The 17,286-nt window shown below is 41.3% G+C and overlaps 1 protein-coding gene across 3 annotated transcripts in view; it reads right to left on the reverse strand.

The window, feature by feature from the left end:
• ZCWPW1 (zinc finger CW-type and PWWP domain containing 1) overlaps positions 1–17,286 on the reverse strand; it is a 31,794-nt gene that overhangs the window by 4,035 nt on the left and 10,473 nt on the right. For all 3 annotated transcript variants that reach the window (XM_078074390.1, XM_078074391.1, XM_078074392.1), the window contains 7 exons: positions 11,596–11,712; positions 10,720–10,840; positions 10,018–10,093; positions 9,514–9,618; positions 8,474–8,557; positions 7,381–7,447; positions 6,845–6,948 (listed from right to left, as the gene is read on the reverse strand). In XM_078074390.1, the coding sequence (XP_077930516.1) occupies positions 6,845–6,948; positions 7,381–7,447; positions 8,474–8,557; positions 9,514–9,618; positions 10,018–10,093; positions 10,720–10,840; positions 11,596–11,712 (674 nt within the window). The remainder of the gene's footprint in view (positions 1–6,844; positions 6,949–7,380; positions 7,448–8,473; positions 8,558–9,513; positions 9,619–10,017; positions 10,094–10,719; positions 10,841–11,595; positions 11,713–17,286) is intronic.

A 17,286-nucleotide genomic window follows, 5' to 3' on the forward strand; every position in this document is an offset into this window, starting at 1 on the left:
ATAGAAATGCAGAAAATGTCTTTGATGGGCTTATTAGTAGACTGAGCATGGACGAGGAGGAATCCCTGAGCTTGAGGTTATCTCAAGAGAAAACTTCAAAGCTGAAAAGCAAAGGGAACAAAGACAGAAAAAAAAAACCCAAAAAACTAACATATCCAAGAATTGTGGGATAACTGTAAAATGTGTAACATATGCACAATGGGAATACCAGAAGGAGAAGAAAAAAAGAAAGAAACCCAAGAAATATTAAAAACAATAATGACTGAGAAGTTTCTCAGACACCAAACCACAGATTCAGGAAGCTCAGAGAACACCAAGAAGGATAAATGCCAAAGAACCACATGTAGGCATGTTATCTACAAACTATAAAAAATCAAAGATAAAGAAAAAGCCCTGAGGATTAAGGAGTACACTTATTGTGATGAGCACCAGGTGATGTATGGAAGTGCTGAGTCACTAGAGTGTACACGTGAAACTAATATTACACTGTATGTTAACTGCCTGGAATTTAATAACTTTAAAAAAAGAAAAAGCCCGGAAAAAGCCAAAGGAAAAGAACATCTTAACCTGATATGCTAAGGAAGGGGAGAAAACAGAATCACATAAAATGCTCAGTTAAAAACACTTGCAGGGTGGGGAGGGGCACCTGGGTGGCTCAGTCAGTTAAGCACCCAACTCTTGGTTTTGGCTCAGGTCACGATCTCAAGGTCATAAGATCAAGCCCTGAGAGGGGCTCCACCCTGAGCATGCAGCCTGCTTAAGATTCTCTCTCTCCCTCTTACTCTGCCCCTCCCCACCACTTGCACACACACTTTTCCTCTCTCCAAAAACAAAACAAAACAAAAAACCACTTGGAGGGTGCCTGCCTGGCTCAGTTGGTAGAACATGAGACTCTTGATCTCAGGGGTTGTAAGCTCAAGCCCCACGCTGGGTGTAGAGATTACTTAAAAAATAAAATCTTAAGGGCGCCTGGGTGGCTCAGTCGTTAAGCGTCTGCCTTCGGCTCAGGTCATGATCCCAGGGTCCTGGGATCGAGCCCCACATCGGGCTCCCTGCTCAGCAGGAAGCCTGCTTCTCCCTCTTCCACTCCCCCTGCTTGTGTTCCCTCTCTCGCTGTGTATCTCTCTGTCAAATAAATAAATAAAATCTTTATAAAATAAAATAAAATAAATCTTAAAAACACACACACACACACAGACTTAGGGCAGAAAAAGAGTGGAAAACAAAAATAAGAAGAAAGAACAAGGGCAACAAATAGAAAATAGTAACAAATATTGTAGATATGAATCTAACTATATTAATAATTAATTTGAATGTTAATGGTCTAAATACACCAATTAAAAGACACAGATTGTCAGAGTAGGTTAAAAAACAGACCAAACTATATGTTGTCTACAAGAAGTCTACTTTAAACATAAAGATATATATATATACACACTATAAAAGTAAATAGAAAAATACACCATGCTAACGCTAATCAAAAGAAAGCAGGAGTAGCTATTTCATTTCAGACAAAGCAGATTTCAAGGCAAGGAAAGTTATCAGGGATAAAGAATGGCATTACATAATGATAAAGGGGTCAATTCTCCAAGAGCATACAACAATCCTTAAAGTGAGCCTAACAACAGAGCACCAAACTACATAAGGCAAAAACTGACAGAACTGCAAAAAGAAATAGTTGAATCCACTATCATAGCTGGAGACTTCAACACCACTCTATCAAAAATGGATAGATCCATGGACACCAGAATATCTGGAAGGACGTAGCTGAACTCAACAACACCATCAATCAACTGGATATAAGTGACATCTACAAGTTACTTCATTGTATTCAATAGCAGAATACATATTCTTCTCAAGCTCACATGGAGCATTCACCAAAATTTATTGCATTCTGAGCCATAAAACAAAACTTAACATATTTAAAATAATAGAAATCATACAGTGTCTGCTCCCAGACCACAACACGGTTAAACTAGAAATCAGTAACAGAAAGATAACTAAAAAGTCCCTAAATACATAAAGATTAAATGACATACTTCTAAATAACACATGGGTCAAAGAAGAAATCTCAAGAGAAATTTTAAAATATGGAACTAAATGAAATTTAAAATATGAACTAAATGAAAAAGAAAACACAATTTATCAAAATTTGTGGGATACAGCAAAAGCAGTACTTAGAGGGAAATTTAGCATTGAACACATATATTAGAAAAGAAGAGAGATCTAAAATTAGTAGTCGAAGTTTCAGCCTTGGGAAACTAGAAAAAGAAGAGCAAGTTAAATCCAAAGTGAGCTGAAGATTGAATGAAGTGATGACAGAGATCCCTGAAGCTTTTTCTAAAAATTCTTAATTTCTCTGTGTGGCTCCTGAGTGGACAGCACTTTCCCTATGGTCCTTTGCCCTTAATTGTTGAGCCTAGCAGGATGAAATTAAGTTCTGGAAGGACATTTAGAGGTCATGAGGTCACCTGGCCTAATCTCTTCATTTTACAAATAAGCAGATCTGGGGTTTCAGATATTGTGACTTCCTTTAGGGCCACACAGCTAGGCTGGCCTCTTGGCACTGTTTTCTGAAATTCTTCCAGCAAATACTGCTTGTTAGCAAAGTGAGCCTTGTGTTTCCCCACCACAATTCCCAATTAGTGTTTGACTTGATTCCTCAAATAGTTTTTCACCTTCAAAAATCAAATAAATTAACAGTTAAAATTTTAAAAAGGTGAGCTGAAGAAAAGAAATAATAAAAATTAGAGTAGAAATTGATGGGATTATGAGAACAGGAAATTAGTAGAGAAAACCAATGAAACAAAAAAGCTGGTTCTTTGAAAAGATCAATAAAATTGATAAGCCTCTAGCCAAGCTAACCAAGAAAAAGAGAGAGAGGGAACAAATTACTAATATCAGACAATATACTACAGAGTCCATGAACATTAAAAGGATAATAAAGGAATACTATGAATAATTCTATGCAAACAAATTTGATAACCAAGAGGAAATGGACCGATTCCTTAAAAGATATAATCCGTCTAAATTCACACAAGAAGAAACAGACAATCTAAATAGGTCTATATCTATTAACAAAATTGAATCAGTAACCTGTAGCCAACCTTCCAAGACAGAAAGCACCAGACCTATGGGTTCACTGGTGAATTCCATCAAACTAGGGAAGAAATTATGCCTATTCTCTATAATCTCTTTCAGAGAAAAGAAGCAGAGAATACTTCTTAACTCATTCTATGAGGCCACCATTACCTGAATACCAAAATCAGTCAAAGACACTACAAAAAAACTACAGACCAATATCTCTTATGAAAAGAGATACAAAAATCCTCAACAAAATATTAGTAAATTAAATCCAACAATGTATAAACAGAATTATACACCATGAACAAATGGGATTTATTCAAGGCATGCAAGACTGGTTTGACATTTGAAAATCAATTAATGTAATCCATCACATCAAGGGGCAAAAAAAAAAAAAATCACATGATCCTATCAATAGATACAGAAAAAACATTTGACAAAATCCAACACCATTCATGGTCAAAACTCTCAGTAAACTAGGAAGAGAGGGTAACTTCCTCAACTTGACAAAGAACATCTACAAAAAAACCTATAACTAATATCATACTTAATGCTGAGAAACTAGAAGCCTTCCCCCTAAGATCAGGAACAAAGCAAGGATGTCTCCTCTCATCACTCCTTTTCAACATCATATTGGAAGTTCTAGCTAATGCAGTAAGACAAAAAGAAATAAAAGATAGAGATATTAGGAAGAAATAAATACAGTTGACCCTTAAACAGTGCAGGGGTTAGGGGAGCTGACCCCTCACACAGTGGAAAATCTGTGTATAATTTTTTACTCCCCCAAAACTTAACTACTAATAACCTACTGTTGACTGGAAGCCTTACCAATAACACAGATGATTCACATGTATTTTGTACATTATATGTATTATATACTGTATTCTTACAATAAAGGTAGAGAAAACAAGATATTAAAATCATAAGGAAGAGAAAATATATTTACAGTACTGCACTATATTTGTGGGGATAAAAATCCACATATAAGTGGACCCGCATAATTCAAACCTGTTCAAGGATCAACCGGAAAACTATCTCTGTTTGCAGATAACATAATCGCCTACATAGAAAAATCCAAGAGGATCAACAAAAACTCCAGAACTAATAAACATTTATAGCAAGGTTGCAGGATACAGGTTCATATGTAAAAGTCAATCACTTTCTTATATACCATCAATGAACAATGGAATTTGGTATTAAAAACATAAAACCCTTTATAGTAGCACCAAAAAATTTAAATACTTAGGTATAATTCTAACAAAATATGTAGAAGATCTATATGAGTAAAATTACAAAACTCTGATGAATAAAACCAAAGAATTAAATAAATAGATATTCCATGTTTGTGGACAGGAAGACTTAATATTTCAACAGTTTTTCCCAGTTTGATATATAGAGTCAACGTAATTCCAAACAAAACCCAAGCAAGTTATTTTGTAGGTATCAATAAACGGATTCTACAGTTATATGGAACGGCAAAAGACCCAAAATAGCCAACACAATACTGAAGAAGGACAAAGCTGGAGGACTGACCCTAGCCAACTTTAATACTTATTATAAAGCTACAGTAATCAAGACAGTGTAGAATTGGCAAAAGAACAAATGGGTCAATGGGACAGAACAGAGAGCCCCAAAATAGACCCACATAAAAATAGTCAGCTGATCTTTGACAAAAGAGCAAAGGCAATGACAGTCTTTTCAACAATATGCTGGAACAACTGCACATCCACATGCAAAAAAAATGAACCTAGACACAGCCTTACACCCCTCACAAAAATTTACTCAAAATGTATTATAGATCTAATGTAAAAATGTAAAACTGTAAAACTCCTAGAAGATAACACAGGAGAAAATATAGATAACCTTGGGTATGGCAGTGACTTTTTATATACAACACCAAAGGCACGATCCATGAAAGAAACAATTAATAGACTTCATTAAAATTAAAAACATCCACTCCGCAAAAGACAACGTCAAGAGAATGAGAAAACCAGCCACAGACTGGGAGAAAATATTGGTAAAAGACACATCTGATTGAGGACTGTTATCTAAACAACTCATAAAACTCAACAATAAAAAAAATAAATAATACAATTAAATAAATGGACCAAACATTTTAATGGGCACGTCACCAAAGAAGATGTACAGATGGCCAATAGGAATATGAAAAGATGCTCCAGATCATATGTCATCAGGGAAATGCAAATTAAAACAACAATGAAATACCACTGCACACCCATTAGAATGGCTAAAATCTGGAACACTGACAACACCAAATACTAGCAGGGATGTGGAACAACAGAAAATCTCACTCAAGGCTGATGGGAATGCAAAATGGTATAGCCACTTTGGAAGACAGTTTGTTCTCTTACAAAACTAAACATGCTCTTACCATACAATCCAGCAATCAAGCTCCTTGGTATTTACCCAAAGGAGTTGAAAACTTATGTTCTCACAAAAGCCTGTATGCAGCCGTTCATAGCAGCTTTATTCATAATTGTCCAAATTTGGAAGCAACCAAGATATCTTTCAGTAAGTGAAGGAATAAATAAATATGGTACATCCAGAAAATGGAAAAATTCAGATAAAAAAAAAAAGATACAAGCTATCAAACCATGAAAAGACATGAAGGAAACTTAAATGTATATTTCTCAGAAGCCAGTCTGATTCCAACTATATGATGTTCTCGAGAGGGCAAAACTATTGAGACAATAAAAAGATTAGGGGTTGTCAGGAGTTGCGGGGAGGGGGTGAATAGGTAGAGCACACAGGATTTTCAGGGCTGTGAAAATATTCACCCAGGTGCCCCAGCCTGAAATACAGATTTAAAAAAAATACTTTAGACTTTTTTAAAGAGTGGTTTTAGGTTCACAGCAAAATTGAGAGAAAAGTACAGAGAGTTCCCATATCCCTCCTGTCTCCACACGTGCATAGCCTTTCCCATTATCAACACCCCCACCAGAGTGGGGTGACTCAGTTAAAGCATCCAACCTTGGTTTCGGCTCAGGTCATGATCTCAGAGTCATACGATCAAGCTCTGCATTGGGCTCCCACTCAGCACAGAGTCTGCTTGGGATTCTCTCTCCCTCTCCTTCTGCGTCCCCTGTGTTCTCCTCTTCATCCCACACACATACTCTCTCTTTCTCTCAAATAAATAAATAAATCTTTTTAAAAAATTATTTATTTATTTGACAGAGAGAGACACAGGGAGAGAGGGAACATAAGCCAGGGGAGTGGGAGAGGGAGAAGCAAGCCTCCCGCTGAGCAGGGAGCCTGACGCAGGGCCCAATCCCAGGACCCCAGGATCATGACCTAAGCCGAAGGCAGACGCTCAATGACGGAGCCACCCAGGCGCCCCTTTAAAATTTTTTTTAAAATCTATATTTCATATGCTTGAAAAGAGCCTAAGGAGGCAAGTGAATGACTATTAAGACACTTAAGATTAAGGGTCCACACAAGGGAGGACCGAGAGTGAAGAGAGGCAACCTGCTATTCACTGAAATTGTTCTAGTAAGAACCAAAGCACTACATTAAGAACTGAGATGATAACCAAGAAATAAGTTCCTAGAAATGTGATATATTAGAGAGAATAACTGAGGAAAGAGGAGAGTCCCCTTCCCTGAAGACCCCTAAGAGATAAGACCAGCTAGTCAGGGCCACCCTAAGCCAGGCACAGGATGGTCCCCTAGTAAGTATAAATCCATGCCAACCAGACGTCCTACAGGAATCTCCTAAAAGCAATCCCCAAGATCAATCTTACTTTTTTTTCTTCCTCCTCTTCCAACTCCTCTGCCTCCAACTCTGACTCTTCCTCTTCTTTCTCCATGCGGGAATCTGGGCTGTTAGCCCCAGAAAGACTTAAGTCTAGAACAGGAATAGGAAGGAAAGGCTAAAGAATTTATCCAATAAATTAGATGATGAGTTAATGGCGCTGATCCCAGAGAAGCAGTCTTCTAACTCTGCCTTTCATGTCCCAGTGGCATTTTCTCCATAAAACATGGCCCTAGATTATCACAGCACCACCTTTTCCAAAGTCCCACCACTCTTCAACACGCACCCTCCCTTCCTACCCTCTTTTTTTCTCCATTCCTCTCTTCACCCATCCATCTATCCATCCATCCACCCTGGACACTTGGTCAATGGCATTCATGCAGAGCCTCCTGTTAGAGAATCCAGAACTAGGTGGATGACACTGGATATAAAATAAAGGTTCAGTTGCTGCCCTCATGAAGGACCTCCCTCTCTATGTCCTCTCCTCACCTCCTTCTCTAGTCCTCATCCTCCTATTGATCCTACCTTTTCCTTCCCCACTACTGTCAGATCCATTGTATCGGCTCCGGAAACCAAACAAGTTAACCCGTTCCTGAGGAAACCAAGAAAAAAAGCATCATCCACTATCTCCCAGGGATGATTTTTGCTCTCTGTCTTTAAGACTTTAGTTATGGACTTTATATTCATATTCTATACCATTTTTACTTGAAATTTCATGTTCTGTTTATCTCAATTTCTGTGAAGATTAACTATTATATTATCTTTATAATATTTATATTATGTTATATAATTATATGCTATATTACTATAATCTCTTTTTTCCAGTTTATTTATAATTCAGTTTGTCATTCTCCACTGCACCCCCAAAGGCAGAATTTGAGGGTAAACACTGACCCTGCATAAGAGAGAGGTTAAGACACATACATCTGAGATCTAAAGTTAAATAGGGAGGTAGGAGGGGCGCCTGGGTGGCTCAGTTGGTTAAGCAACTGCCTTCGGCTCAGGTCATGATCCTGGAGTCCCGGGATCGAGTTCCGCATCGGGCTCCTTGCTCAGCAGGGAGTCTGCTTCTCCCTCTGACTCTCCTCCCTCTCATGCTCTCTGTCTCTCATTCTCTCTCTCTCAAATAAATAAATAAAATCTTTAAAAAAAAAAAAAATAGGGAGGTAGGATGCCCCCTACTACAAACTGTCTCTCTGTGGGATGAGAGAAGATCCCATTTGTCCAAGGGTAGGGGAAAGAATAAATGATTTTTTTAAAAGATTTTATTTATCCATTTGAGAGAGAGAGAATGAGAGCGAGCGAGCATGGGGGGGGGAGGGTCAGAGGGAGAAGCAGACTCCCCGCCGAGCAGGGAGCCCGACGCGGGACTTGATCCTGGGACTCCAGGATCATGACCTGAGCCAAAGGCAGTCGCTCAACCAACTAAGCCACCCAGGCGCCCCAAGAATAAATGATTTAAGAAGTCAAGGGAATCTGGCCTGGGAAGAAAAGACTAATTCTAAGACTAAGACAGGATGATGGGGAAGGACAAGCCACTTTTCTGTAGTAGAGAGTATATGGTTTGCTTTGTGTCCCAAGTCCCAAAGAGGAGCAGGTGTGTGGTCTGAACACTCACCTGTATACTGATCTGTTCTGCCTCTTGAGCCATCATCAGGGCTGCTCCCAGCTTCTGGTTGCAGTCCTTGTTCCTGCACTTTTTCTGAAATAGAGGAAGATTAAAGTCAATGATCAATATTAAAGAAGTGACTCCAACATACTGCTACTCACCAGACATGATCTTTAACTACGTTTATTTCCAGTTCCTGATATTGATCTGATACTCCTATTCTTAATCTTTTGAGCTTAGAGACACAATCTCCCTTTATCCCCCCATAACAAACCTGTTACCAGTTGCTAGCAATACAGTCAACCAACATTTTGGTGTCCTCTCCACAGTAAATCCCATGAAAATTTGGAGAGGCAAGATTAAAGGAGCTCAGGTGATTCCACTTTTAAGCTTCTCACAAATTTCTTCAGATCCAGCGACTTGATTTAATACTGCTTAATTTTTGAAGGCCCCAGAGCTGCTGGGCCTCTGCTTATTTCTAAGGCTGGCTGAACCCAAAGTGATTATAGGCAGGAAATATTATTTAGTTCATTCAGTGGTTCTCAACCAAGGAAGGTTTTGCCTCCCAGAAGATATCTGGCAATGTCTAGAGACAATTTTTTTGGTTGTCACAACTGAGGCCAGAGGCAGTAGCATCCCCTGGCTAGATGTCAGTAGAGGCCAGGGATGCTGTTAAACATGCTAAAATACATAGGACTGCCCTCCACAACAAAGAATTATCAGGCCCCAAATGGTACCTGACTGAGAAACCCTGAGTTGATATGTGCCCTCATTTCTGCCACACCTGCCTTGGCTAAACTGTAGAAAACTGCAGTCTTCAGGAAGACCCCCTACCTGCAGGCAAGGAAGGAGACTAAGAAAAATCATTATCCCGCTGCAATCCTGGGTAGAAAGAAGAGTCCCTCATGAATAACCTCACCTTTGCACACTTGGTCAGACATGGGACTTCCTCCCAACACAGCTTCCCCTGGGAGAAAATCAGGTTAAATAAAAGGCAGATTTAGTTTTCAGGTTCCCTGTATCACAACTGACCCCCAGGGGTTGCTTACCACTCCAGCTAGCTCCAGGGACAGCTCCTGGAAGTTCTTTAGCATGTTGACTGGGATCCAAGCACGAGAGACTGTTTCTCCAAAAAATGTCACATGGTATTTAGACTGAAATAAAAAATGGTTTTCTTACGGCCTCTTGTCCTTCTCTTTGCTTTGGCCCTCTAGCCAGAAAAGGTGGGGGAAGAACTGAGGATTCATAAAAGGAAGGAGGTGCTGGGCCTCATCTGATGCCATAAACCTGACCCACCTACCCTACCTCAGTCTGTTCTTCCGTCCTGACCTCAGGAATCCTAACCAACGCACATTTATCAGAACCATAAATGTCCTAGTAATGATTAAATATTTAATTAGATACAAGTTTATATGTGGGTAGTTATTTCTGTCTTTGTCACTCTAGTTAAGTGTCTGTTTCTGCTGATGTCTGCTGGCTATGTCTGTTTCTAATTCTGTACACCTGTTAGGATAGATTTGCTCACTACTTTGGCCTGAGCCAGGAAAACTCACCGGCAGGGAATCAAGATGAGAAGCAAAAAGAAAATATTCCCCCAGGTCAGGATCAGATTCTACCATGCCTGGCCACCTGGAGAAAACAAACAGGTTTAGGGGATAGAAGAGGAAGGGTTTAGATGAACACAACACAAACTCATCAATACACATGTACAGAAAGGGGAAATAGGTTTTGCAAAAAAAAAAAAGGATCTCAAAGACAGACCCCTCCTTGTGGATCTCCCTCAGTAGTCTAACAAATGACTAAAGAGACTTCTATCAGTGTACAAAGAAACTCAAAATCTTCCTAGTAAGAGTATCTTACCCTTCTAGGCCTTCCATCAACCCTGAGAAAAAAATCTTCTGATTAGGGACATCTCCAGAGAAGAAACCATCCTACCCATCTTCATTCTCTCTACTTTATATATACGTCATAACTCAATGTTTAAAAAATGCCTTAAAGCCACCTTCCTTTTTCTATCCACTCAGGGTAGAATTGGTAGACCTTTTCTTCCAGGGAGATACCTCCCTGTGAAACCTCTAGAAAATGCATTCTTTCAAAGCCTCCAGGCTTGGGACTTTATCTTTTCCCTCATCCCATGTTCTTTCTAAGGCAGGTACCATTTCCATTATAAATACTCTCCATTTCCTTCCCTCTCTGCTTGAATCTACCACCTCCAAGTTCATGAAGGATGCTCTGACTATGCCATGGTGCCCTACCAGGGGTAACCGTATTGCTTGGCCCAGATGATGGATCCTGGGATGTAGGAGGCATAGGCCACATCACTCTCACGCCCTGTCCAGGACTCCTCAGGGATGTCACAGCGATTATACCTCAAGTCTGGCAAAAGAGAGAAGGAATGAAGGGAAGGAAAGAACCCCATCAGAGAAAAATCTGGATGAGGGCAGGAGAAAGGACAAGAATACGCAGCAGGTGGGACCAAAAGGGCACCTGGGAGATAGGCATGGAGGAAGAACAAAGACCCGTGGAGGATATGCAGCTACACATAGAGGAGGAGTGCTGCCTCCTTGTACTTTACAGAGATTCCAAACTGCGGCCTATATCCCACATTATCTGACACTGCTTCCATCTATATAACATCATGACAGTCATTTTTCTGAGACTCTGTTATCTCATCTGTGAAAATAATTGGGCTGGGCTTAGATCATCATAATCTCTTTCAAGTGGTTTCAAACATTCTAGAATTCTAAGCCACTGGCTCTCTCTCACCTACTTTCCCCCCATATATCCCATATCCCTTCTTATCCACCAACCCAATACCAACAATCTAGCCAGGACCAACCGGGTCAGACTAATGCTGAAGAAGGGGGAATTCACTCAGAATCTACATTTAGATCTCAGGCCCTTCCCACAACATAACTCTTCAGGGTGTCTTCTTCTAGCCCATTATGCCAGATTCATCTTGATATGACAGGATGATCCCTTCCTCTCTCCCAAACACTACAAGGACCCCTGGAATTATAACTACATCTACGACATATTTAATCTAAGGGATACATACAGAGAAAGAAAGGGAAGAACCATTAAAAACTAAAAAACAAAAAAGAAACCCAACCATCTCCAGTCCTATCTACCTGTATTCTGATCACAGGACCAATTATCAGGAAGCACTGAGGGGTCAATGTTCCCACAAAGCCGCCTCCACTTCTCACAGTTTGGGGAGGAACACTGGACCCAGACGAGGCATTGACCTGCAAGAAGAAAAAAAAAACTGAAATGAAACAAAAATATGCCCTTCCTTCTTCAGTCCAACTAAAATCAATGTACTCCCTTCAAAATCACACAGCCTTAGGGATCAACTAGTCTAATCCTAGATTTATAAATGGGAAAACTAAGCTCAGAGAAGATAATTGACTTGCTGAAGATCAGTCTAAATTGGTGGCAGAGCTAAACTCGGGCCCCAGGTCTCACATATAAATCTTTCTCCTATGCCATACTATTAATCTCTCCTTCCCCCAAGGAGAAAAGGAGTGTTTCCTGTATTGACAGTTCTTGAAAAGTTTGGCCAGCATCTTTCCAGCTAGTGCCTCGTTCTCTGCTGGCCTGTCACTACTGGAAAGTTCTTTTGAAGAGCTAACCAGCATCTCTTTTGTGTACAACATCCAGAGTTCCTGAGTCCCAGCTGATTTACCTGTCACCAAATCACCAAGTTGCAGTCTTTGGGACCAACAGCCCTGAGTTTAACCCCTTCCAAAAGACAGAGATAAGCCTACCAATTCAACCAACTATTTACTTCAGGCCTTGCTCAAAGGCCAAGCATTCCTTTTATCCATTACCTTCCAAACCCTTATCCCCACCTTTCTTTATCCCAACACCTGCTAAGTTGACCCAATGCCCCTCACAGGCTCTCCTCTCTCTGTCCCAAATCCTTCCACTATGTTCTTTAGAATTCTAGACAAGAGCAACAAAAAATCCACATATCTTCAACTTCTCTGAACATCCATCTCCTTTTCGAAACCTGGTGATGCACTAATGACAATGCCCCTACCCGACCCCACCCCACCCACAGCCCTCTAAGTGGAGTCTGTTCCCTCTCTCACACCCCAGGCCAGAAAGTGGGGTCAGCATCATCCTTACTCATCACCACTTCCAGACCATTACTATCCTCCTTCCTATAAAAACCCTTCCTGGGGCACCTGGGTGGCTCAGTTGGTTAAGCATCTGCCTTCAGCTTGGGTCATGATCTTGGGGTCTTGGGATCAAGTCCCGCATCGGGCTCCCCGCTCGGACAGGAGTCTGCTTCTCCCTCTGCCCCTCTCCCTGCTCGTGTGCTCTCTCTCTCTCTCAAATAAATAAATCTTAAAAACAAAAAAACAAAAAAAACAAAAACCCTTCCTTCCTTGAGATCCATGCCATGGGACTACACCACCCTCTCGTCTCCCTTGAAAAGATGCTGGCATCTGGTTCAGCCTTCTCCTCCTCCTATCCATCTCCTGCCCTCATTCCAGATGACTGCTGTTCTCAAGAGGTAACTCAAGGAAGCACCCCATTCTCTGAGTTCCTTGGTCTTTTCCTCCATGCTACCTCAGTAATGCACTTCACTTTCGTGATGCACTCCCCTCCTGCATGCCCCACTCAGTCATCCGTAGGGACCTCACACACCCTTGAACCCACTTATCCAAACATCCCTCTCTGATAAAAAAATGCCCCATCCTTCCACCTCACTTGCCCAAAGACCTCTAAGGAACTTTCACTTTATCTAGATCACCAATCCACTGGCCCCTAACTTCTTCCCAATCTAGTAGCGATCTCCTTTCTTCACTATACTTACTCAGGTTTGACTCCTTAGATTCTCTTGCAGACATCTTCAACTCCCTTGCCCTCTGTCCTTCTTCCCACCTAGCTGGCCCAACACAACCTTGAATAAACACATTCTACCTTTTCTGTGCCTACATTCATTCAACTGAGCATTGCTAGAGAAATATCACATAACCAGGCACATGGGTCTACACCATACCATCACAATTAACAATATCAACCAATATGTTTCTCCAATGAGTTCATTTGCCCACTGTCAAGTTTTACCTTCCATGCCTGAACATAAGGGATGCCCTCCATCCCCCTGAAATCGGCCCTCAGAGAAGCAGTTGACTTATATTTGGGTCCTTTCAAGGTAGTTCATATTATGCATCACATTCTGATTAATTTAATTTGAAGAAAAAAGCACTGATCAGGAACGATACGTTAGTCTGAAAAGACAGCAGCAGAGCCTGGAACACACACGTGTGTGCGGCACCACAGCAACCGCCGTGGGTCAGTGAGATCCACACCTCCAGTAATGCTGGTAGGCAAGGCTTGCAGTGACAGGCAGCCATGCCACTTGGGGCCTGCCTTCTTCCACGCTGCGCTCCTGGGCAGCCCCTCCATCGCTGCTACCACCCCCGTCCCACGACGATGAGAATGTCTAGCCCAAACAGATCTTTACCTTCTGCCTCAGCAACCAGAGAAAGCTGAGCAAGGACCAAGACAGAAGGACTATAATTCGGAGTTAGAGGCGGATGCCGCTGGGCAATCCACAGAGAGCCCCTGTGGACCTGGCTCAGGCACAGGCCTCCTGTGAGGGTGCCCAACAAGCCAGCCCTGCCTCTGGGCCAATGGACGGTTGTATCAGGACTCTGCACTGGCCCGGCTAGCCCAGGTCCACTGGAACCTTCTGTGTTGGCTTCCTACCTGGGTTTTCTTCTGATCACTATGTGCTGGCATCTTGTGTCTTTGATATGATAATATAAAATCTGGAAACTTTGTATACATAAAAACAATATCATCCAAAAAAGCCAAACCAGAACAAAACAAAACAAAAAGAGCTGCCAATGATAGTTTTTGATGTTTATAGAGGAGACCTACCAAGACTAGAAAAAAGAGTGGGAGAAGGGGCCAGGGACCATAAAAGTAAACACAGATTAATAAAATAAATGGTTGGTTGTGAAAATAATGAATATTCATGAGCAAATGAATGGAGAAAAGTCATCCTAATGATGTAGAACTAGGTATTTGTGTGGCTTGGGATAAAATTTCTAATGACAGCAACACACGGTTCTTTAAAGTTTCCTTTCAAACAACTTAGAAGAGAGGATGATGTGCTCCAGAAAACTGTTTGAGGCTCACGACACAGCTCTATGATAATGAAGACTGATGTCACAGACACACAAAGAACATTTCAGTGGACACCTGTTTCCTTGGGTTCTGTGATCCTTCCTCCTTCCGTTTCGCCCTCTCCCCACCCTCCACTCTTTCTGGCATTTTCCTCCTCCTTCTCCACTCAGTCTCCAAATGTTGGGATCCCAAAGCCCAGTCACGGGCCTTTGCTCCCATGCTACACTTTCTCCTGAGGCGAGCTCGCCCGTTCCTACAGGTTTGAGACCCATCTCCACACCTGACCACAGACAGATGAATAATACTTCTAGCTTTTGTTCTGAGCTCCAGATCCCTACAGGCACCTCGCTCTTTGACATCACCATTTGGATGTCTCACAAAGATCTCAAACCTAACAGGCCCAAACCCAAATGCTTGATCTTATCCCACAATGTGTTCTTCCTCCACTTTTCCCCACCTTCTCTCATGTAACTTGCTCAAGCCAGAAACCAATCATCTTTAACATATTCTCGTCTCTCTCTCACACAATATCCAATTCACTACCAAGTTTTGACAAGTTTACCTCTAAAACATATCTTAAAACCATCCACTTCTGTTTCCACTTTCATCATCCTCCTCCAAGCCACCAAAGTATCTAATCCTAGGACTCACTTGTCTACTCTTGTCCCTACATACTTCATTCGCCAATTAATCACCAAAGGGAGTCTTTTAAAATACTAATTTGATGACATCACTCCCCTGGTGAAGACTCATCAGTGGTTTCCCACTGCACTGAGGATAAAATCCTCACTTTGTACATTCATCCAGAGCCACTTTCCTGCCTTGCTTCTCCTTGCTCTCCAAACTCCAATCACACTGACTTCCTTTTAATACCCAGAATATGCCAAACTGCACTCTCCCTAAACTCTTTCTCCTACTCCTGCTCCTCCTTCGGATTTCAGCTTAACAGCCATCTCCTTACAGCTGCATTCCCTGACTGGCCCAATCTTGATTAGGTCTCCCTTATTTCCTGTGATGACACTCCATTCTTTTCCCTCACTTCATACAAATGGATTGTATTTATCAGATACTGCCCTTCCTCCTTCCTACTCCAGGAGGACTCACCTGTCCCTGGCAACTGGAAGAAACAGGAAGAGCAGTCCATTTACAGCCAGAGGCTTACATATTCACGACAATCACAATTTGACTCAATGAGCACTGCCTAAGGAGTGGACTTTCCATTTCCCAGTGAAAATCCAATCCTTGCCTTAATACTGAGAGGTGCAGGAGATGGAACACCGCCACCCAGACCACCCAATTGCCCAAATGAGACTTACACCTCCAGCTCCTTATGTTACCATGTCATCATAACACAAGAAGCAGTTTATTGCCTTGGACTATCCTGTGTGATACCTAGAGTTTTCTTTTTCTTTTTCTTTTTTTTTTAAGATTTTTATTTATTTATTTGACAGAGATAACAAGAGCAGGAACACAAGCAGGGGGAGTGAGAGAGGGAGAAGCAGGCTTCCGGCTGAGCAGGGAACCCGATGCGGGGCTCGATCCCAGGACCCCGGGCTCATGACCTGAGCCAAAGGCAGACGCTTAACGACTGGGCCACGCAGGTGCCCCTGCCTAGAGTTTTCTTTTCTTTCTTCTTTTTTTTTTTTAGAGTTTTCTTTCAAGTACCTACAAGCCTGTTTTTGGTGCAAGCCTGTTTTCCCCCCAGATTGTTAAGTGTATTTATTTTCAAAATTTTAAACATACTAACATATCATCTGATCTCTTTTATTTCTCATTCTAAAATTTCCCAAAATTATCATGGTTATAACCTATATTTGTTTATTACCCAATACACTAAAACCATGAGTTCTATGAAAGAAAGGATTATCTATTTTGTTCACCACTGTATTTCCAATACCTAGCACACTGCCTGGAATAGAACATAAGGCATTAATAACTACTGTTAAAAGAATAAATAAATCTATATCCATGTTTATCTTCCTTCCATCTAATCTCAAAGGCTAAAGTGTCCTTTCTAAGAATAAGCCCTGTGGCTCTCTTCTCATTCCCTTCAATCTCTCCTCTTTTGTTCTTCTTTTTTAAGTAGGCTCCGTGCCCAGAGTGGAGCCCAACACGGGTGCTGAACTCACAACCCTGAGATCAAGACCTGAGCTAAAATCAAGAGTCGGACGTTTAACCGACTGAGCCACCCAGTCACCCCAATCTCTCCTTCTTTATAAACAATTTTCCCTCAGCATATACATATGCTAACAACACACAGGTCAAATCTCTTTCTTTTAAAAGAAAGTTAAAAAAAGAAAAGCCGCCCCTCAACTCTACACCCACTCCCCTCTATTTACCATTTTCTTCATCCTGGTTTTCACATCTAAACTAATTGAAAAAGTACTTATTCTTCAACCAGCTAAACTGGCCATTCACCCTTACCAACCCATATGAGTGCTCTAATCAAGACCTTAGTAACTTCCTAACTGTAACATCATTGAGCATTTTCAAATCTTTATCCTCTTTGATGTCTCTGTAGCAGCAGTGGACAAGGCTAAACGCTTCCTCTTTCTTGAAATTTTCTCCTACCCTGACATCTGTGATGTCATACTCTCCTAGATCTCCTTCCACGTCCATAAGTTTTCTCTTAGTTCTTAGTTTTCTCCCCGTGCAGTTCTTCCTGTGCTCAA

This window comes from Halichoerus grypus, chromosome 6 (genome assembly GCF_964656455.1).
Source record: "Halichoerus grypus chromosome 6, mHalGry1.hap1.1, whole genome shotgun sequence".
In the NCBI taxonomy this organism is placed as follows: domain Eukaryota; kingdom Metazoa; phylum Chordata; class Mammalia; order Carnivora; family Phocidae; genus Halichoerus; species Halichoerus grypus.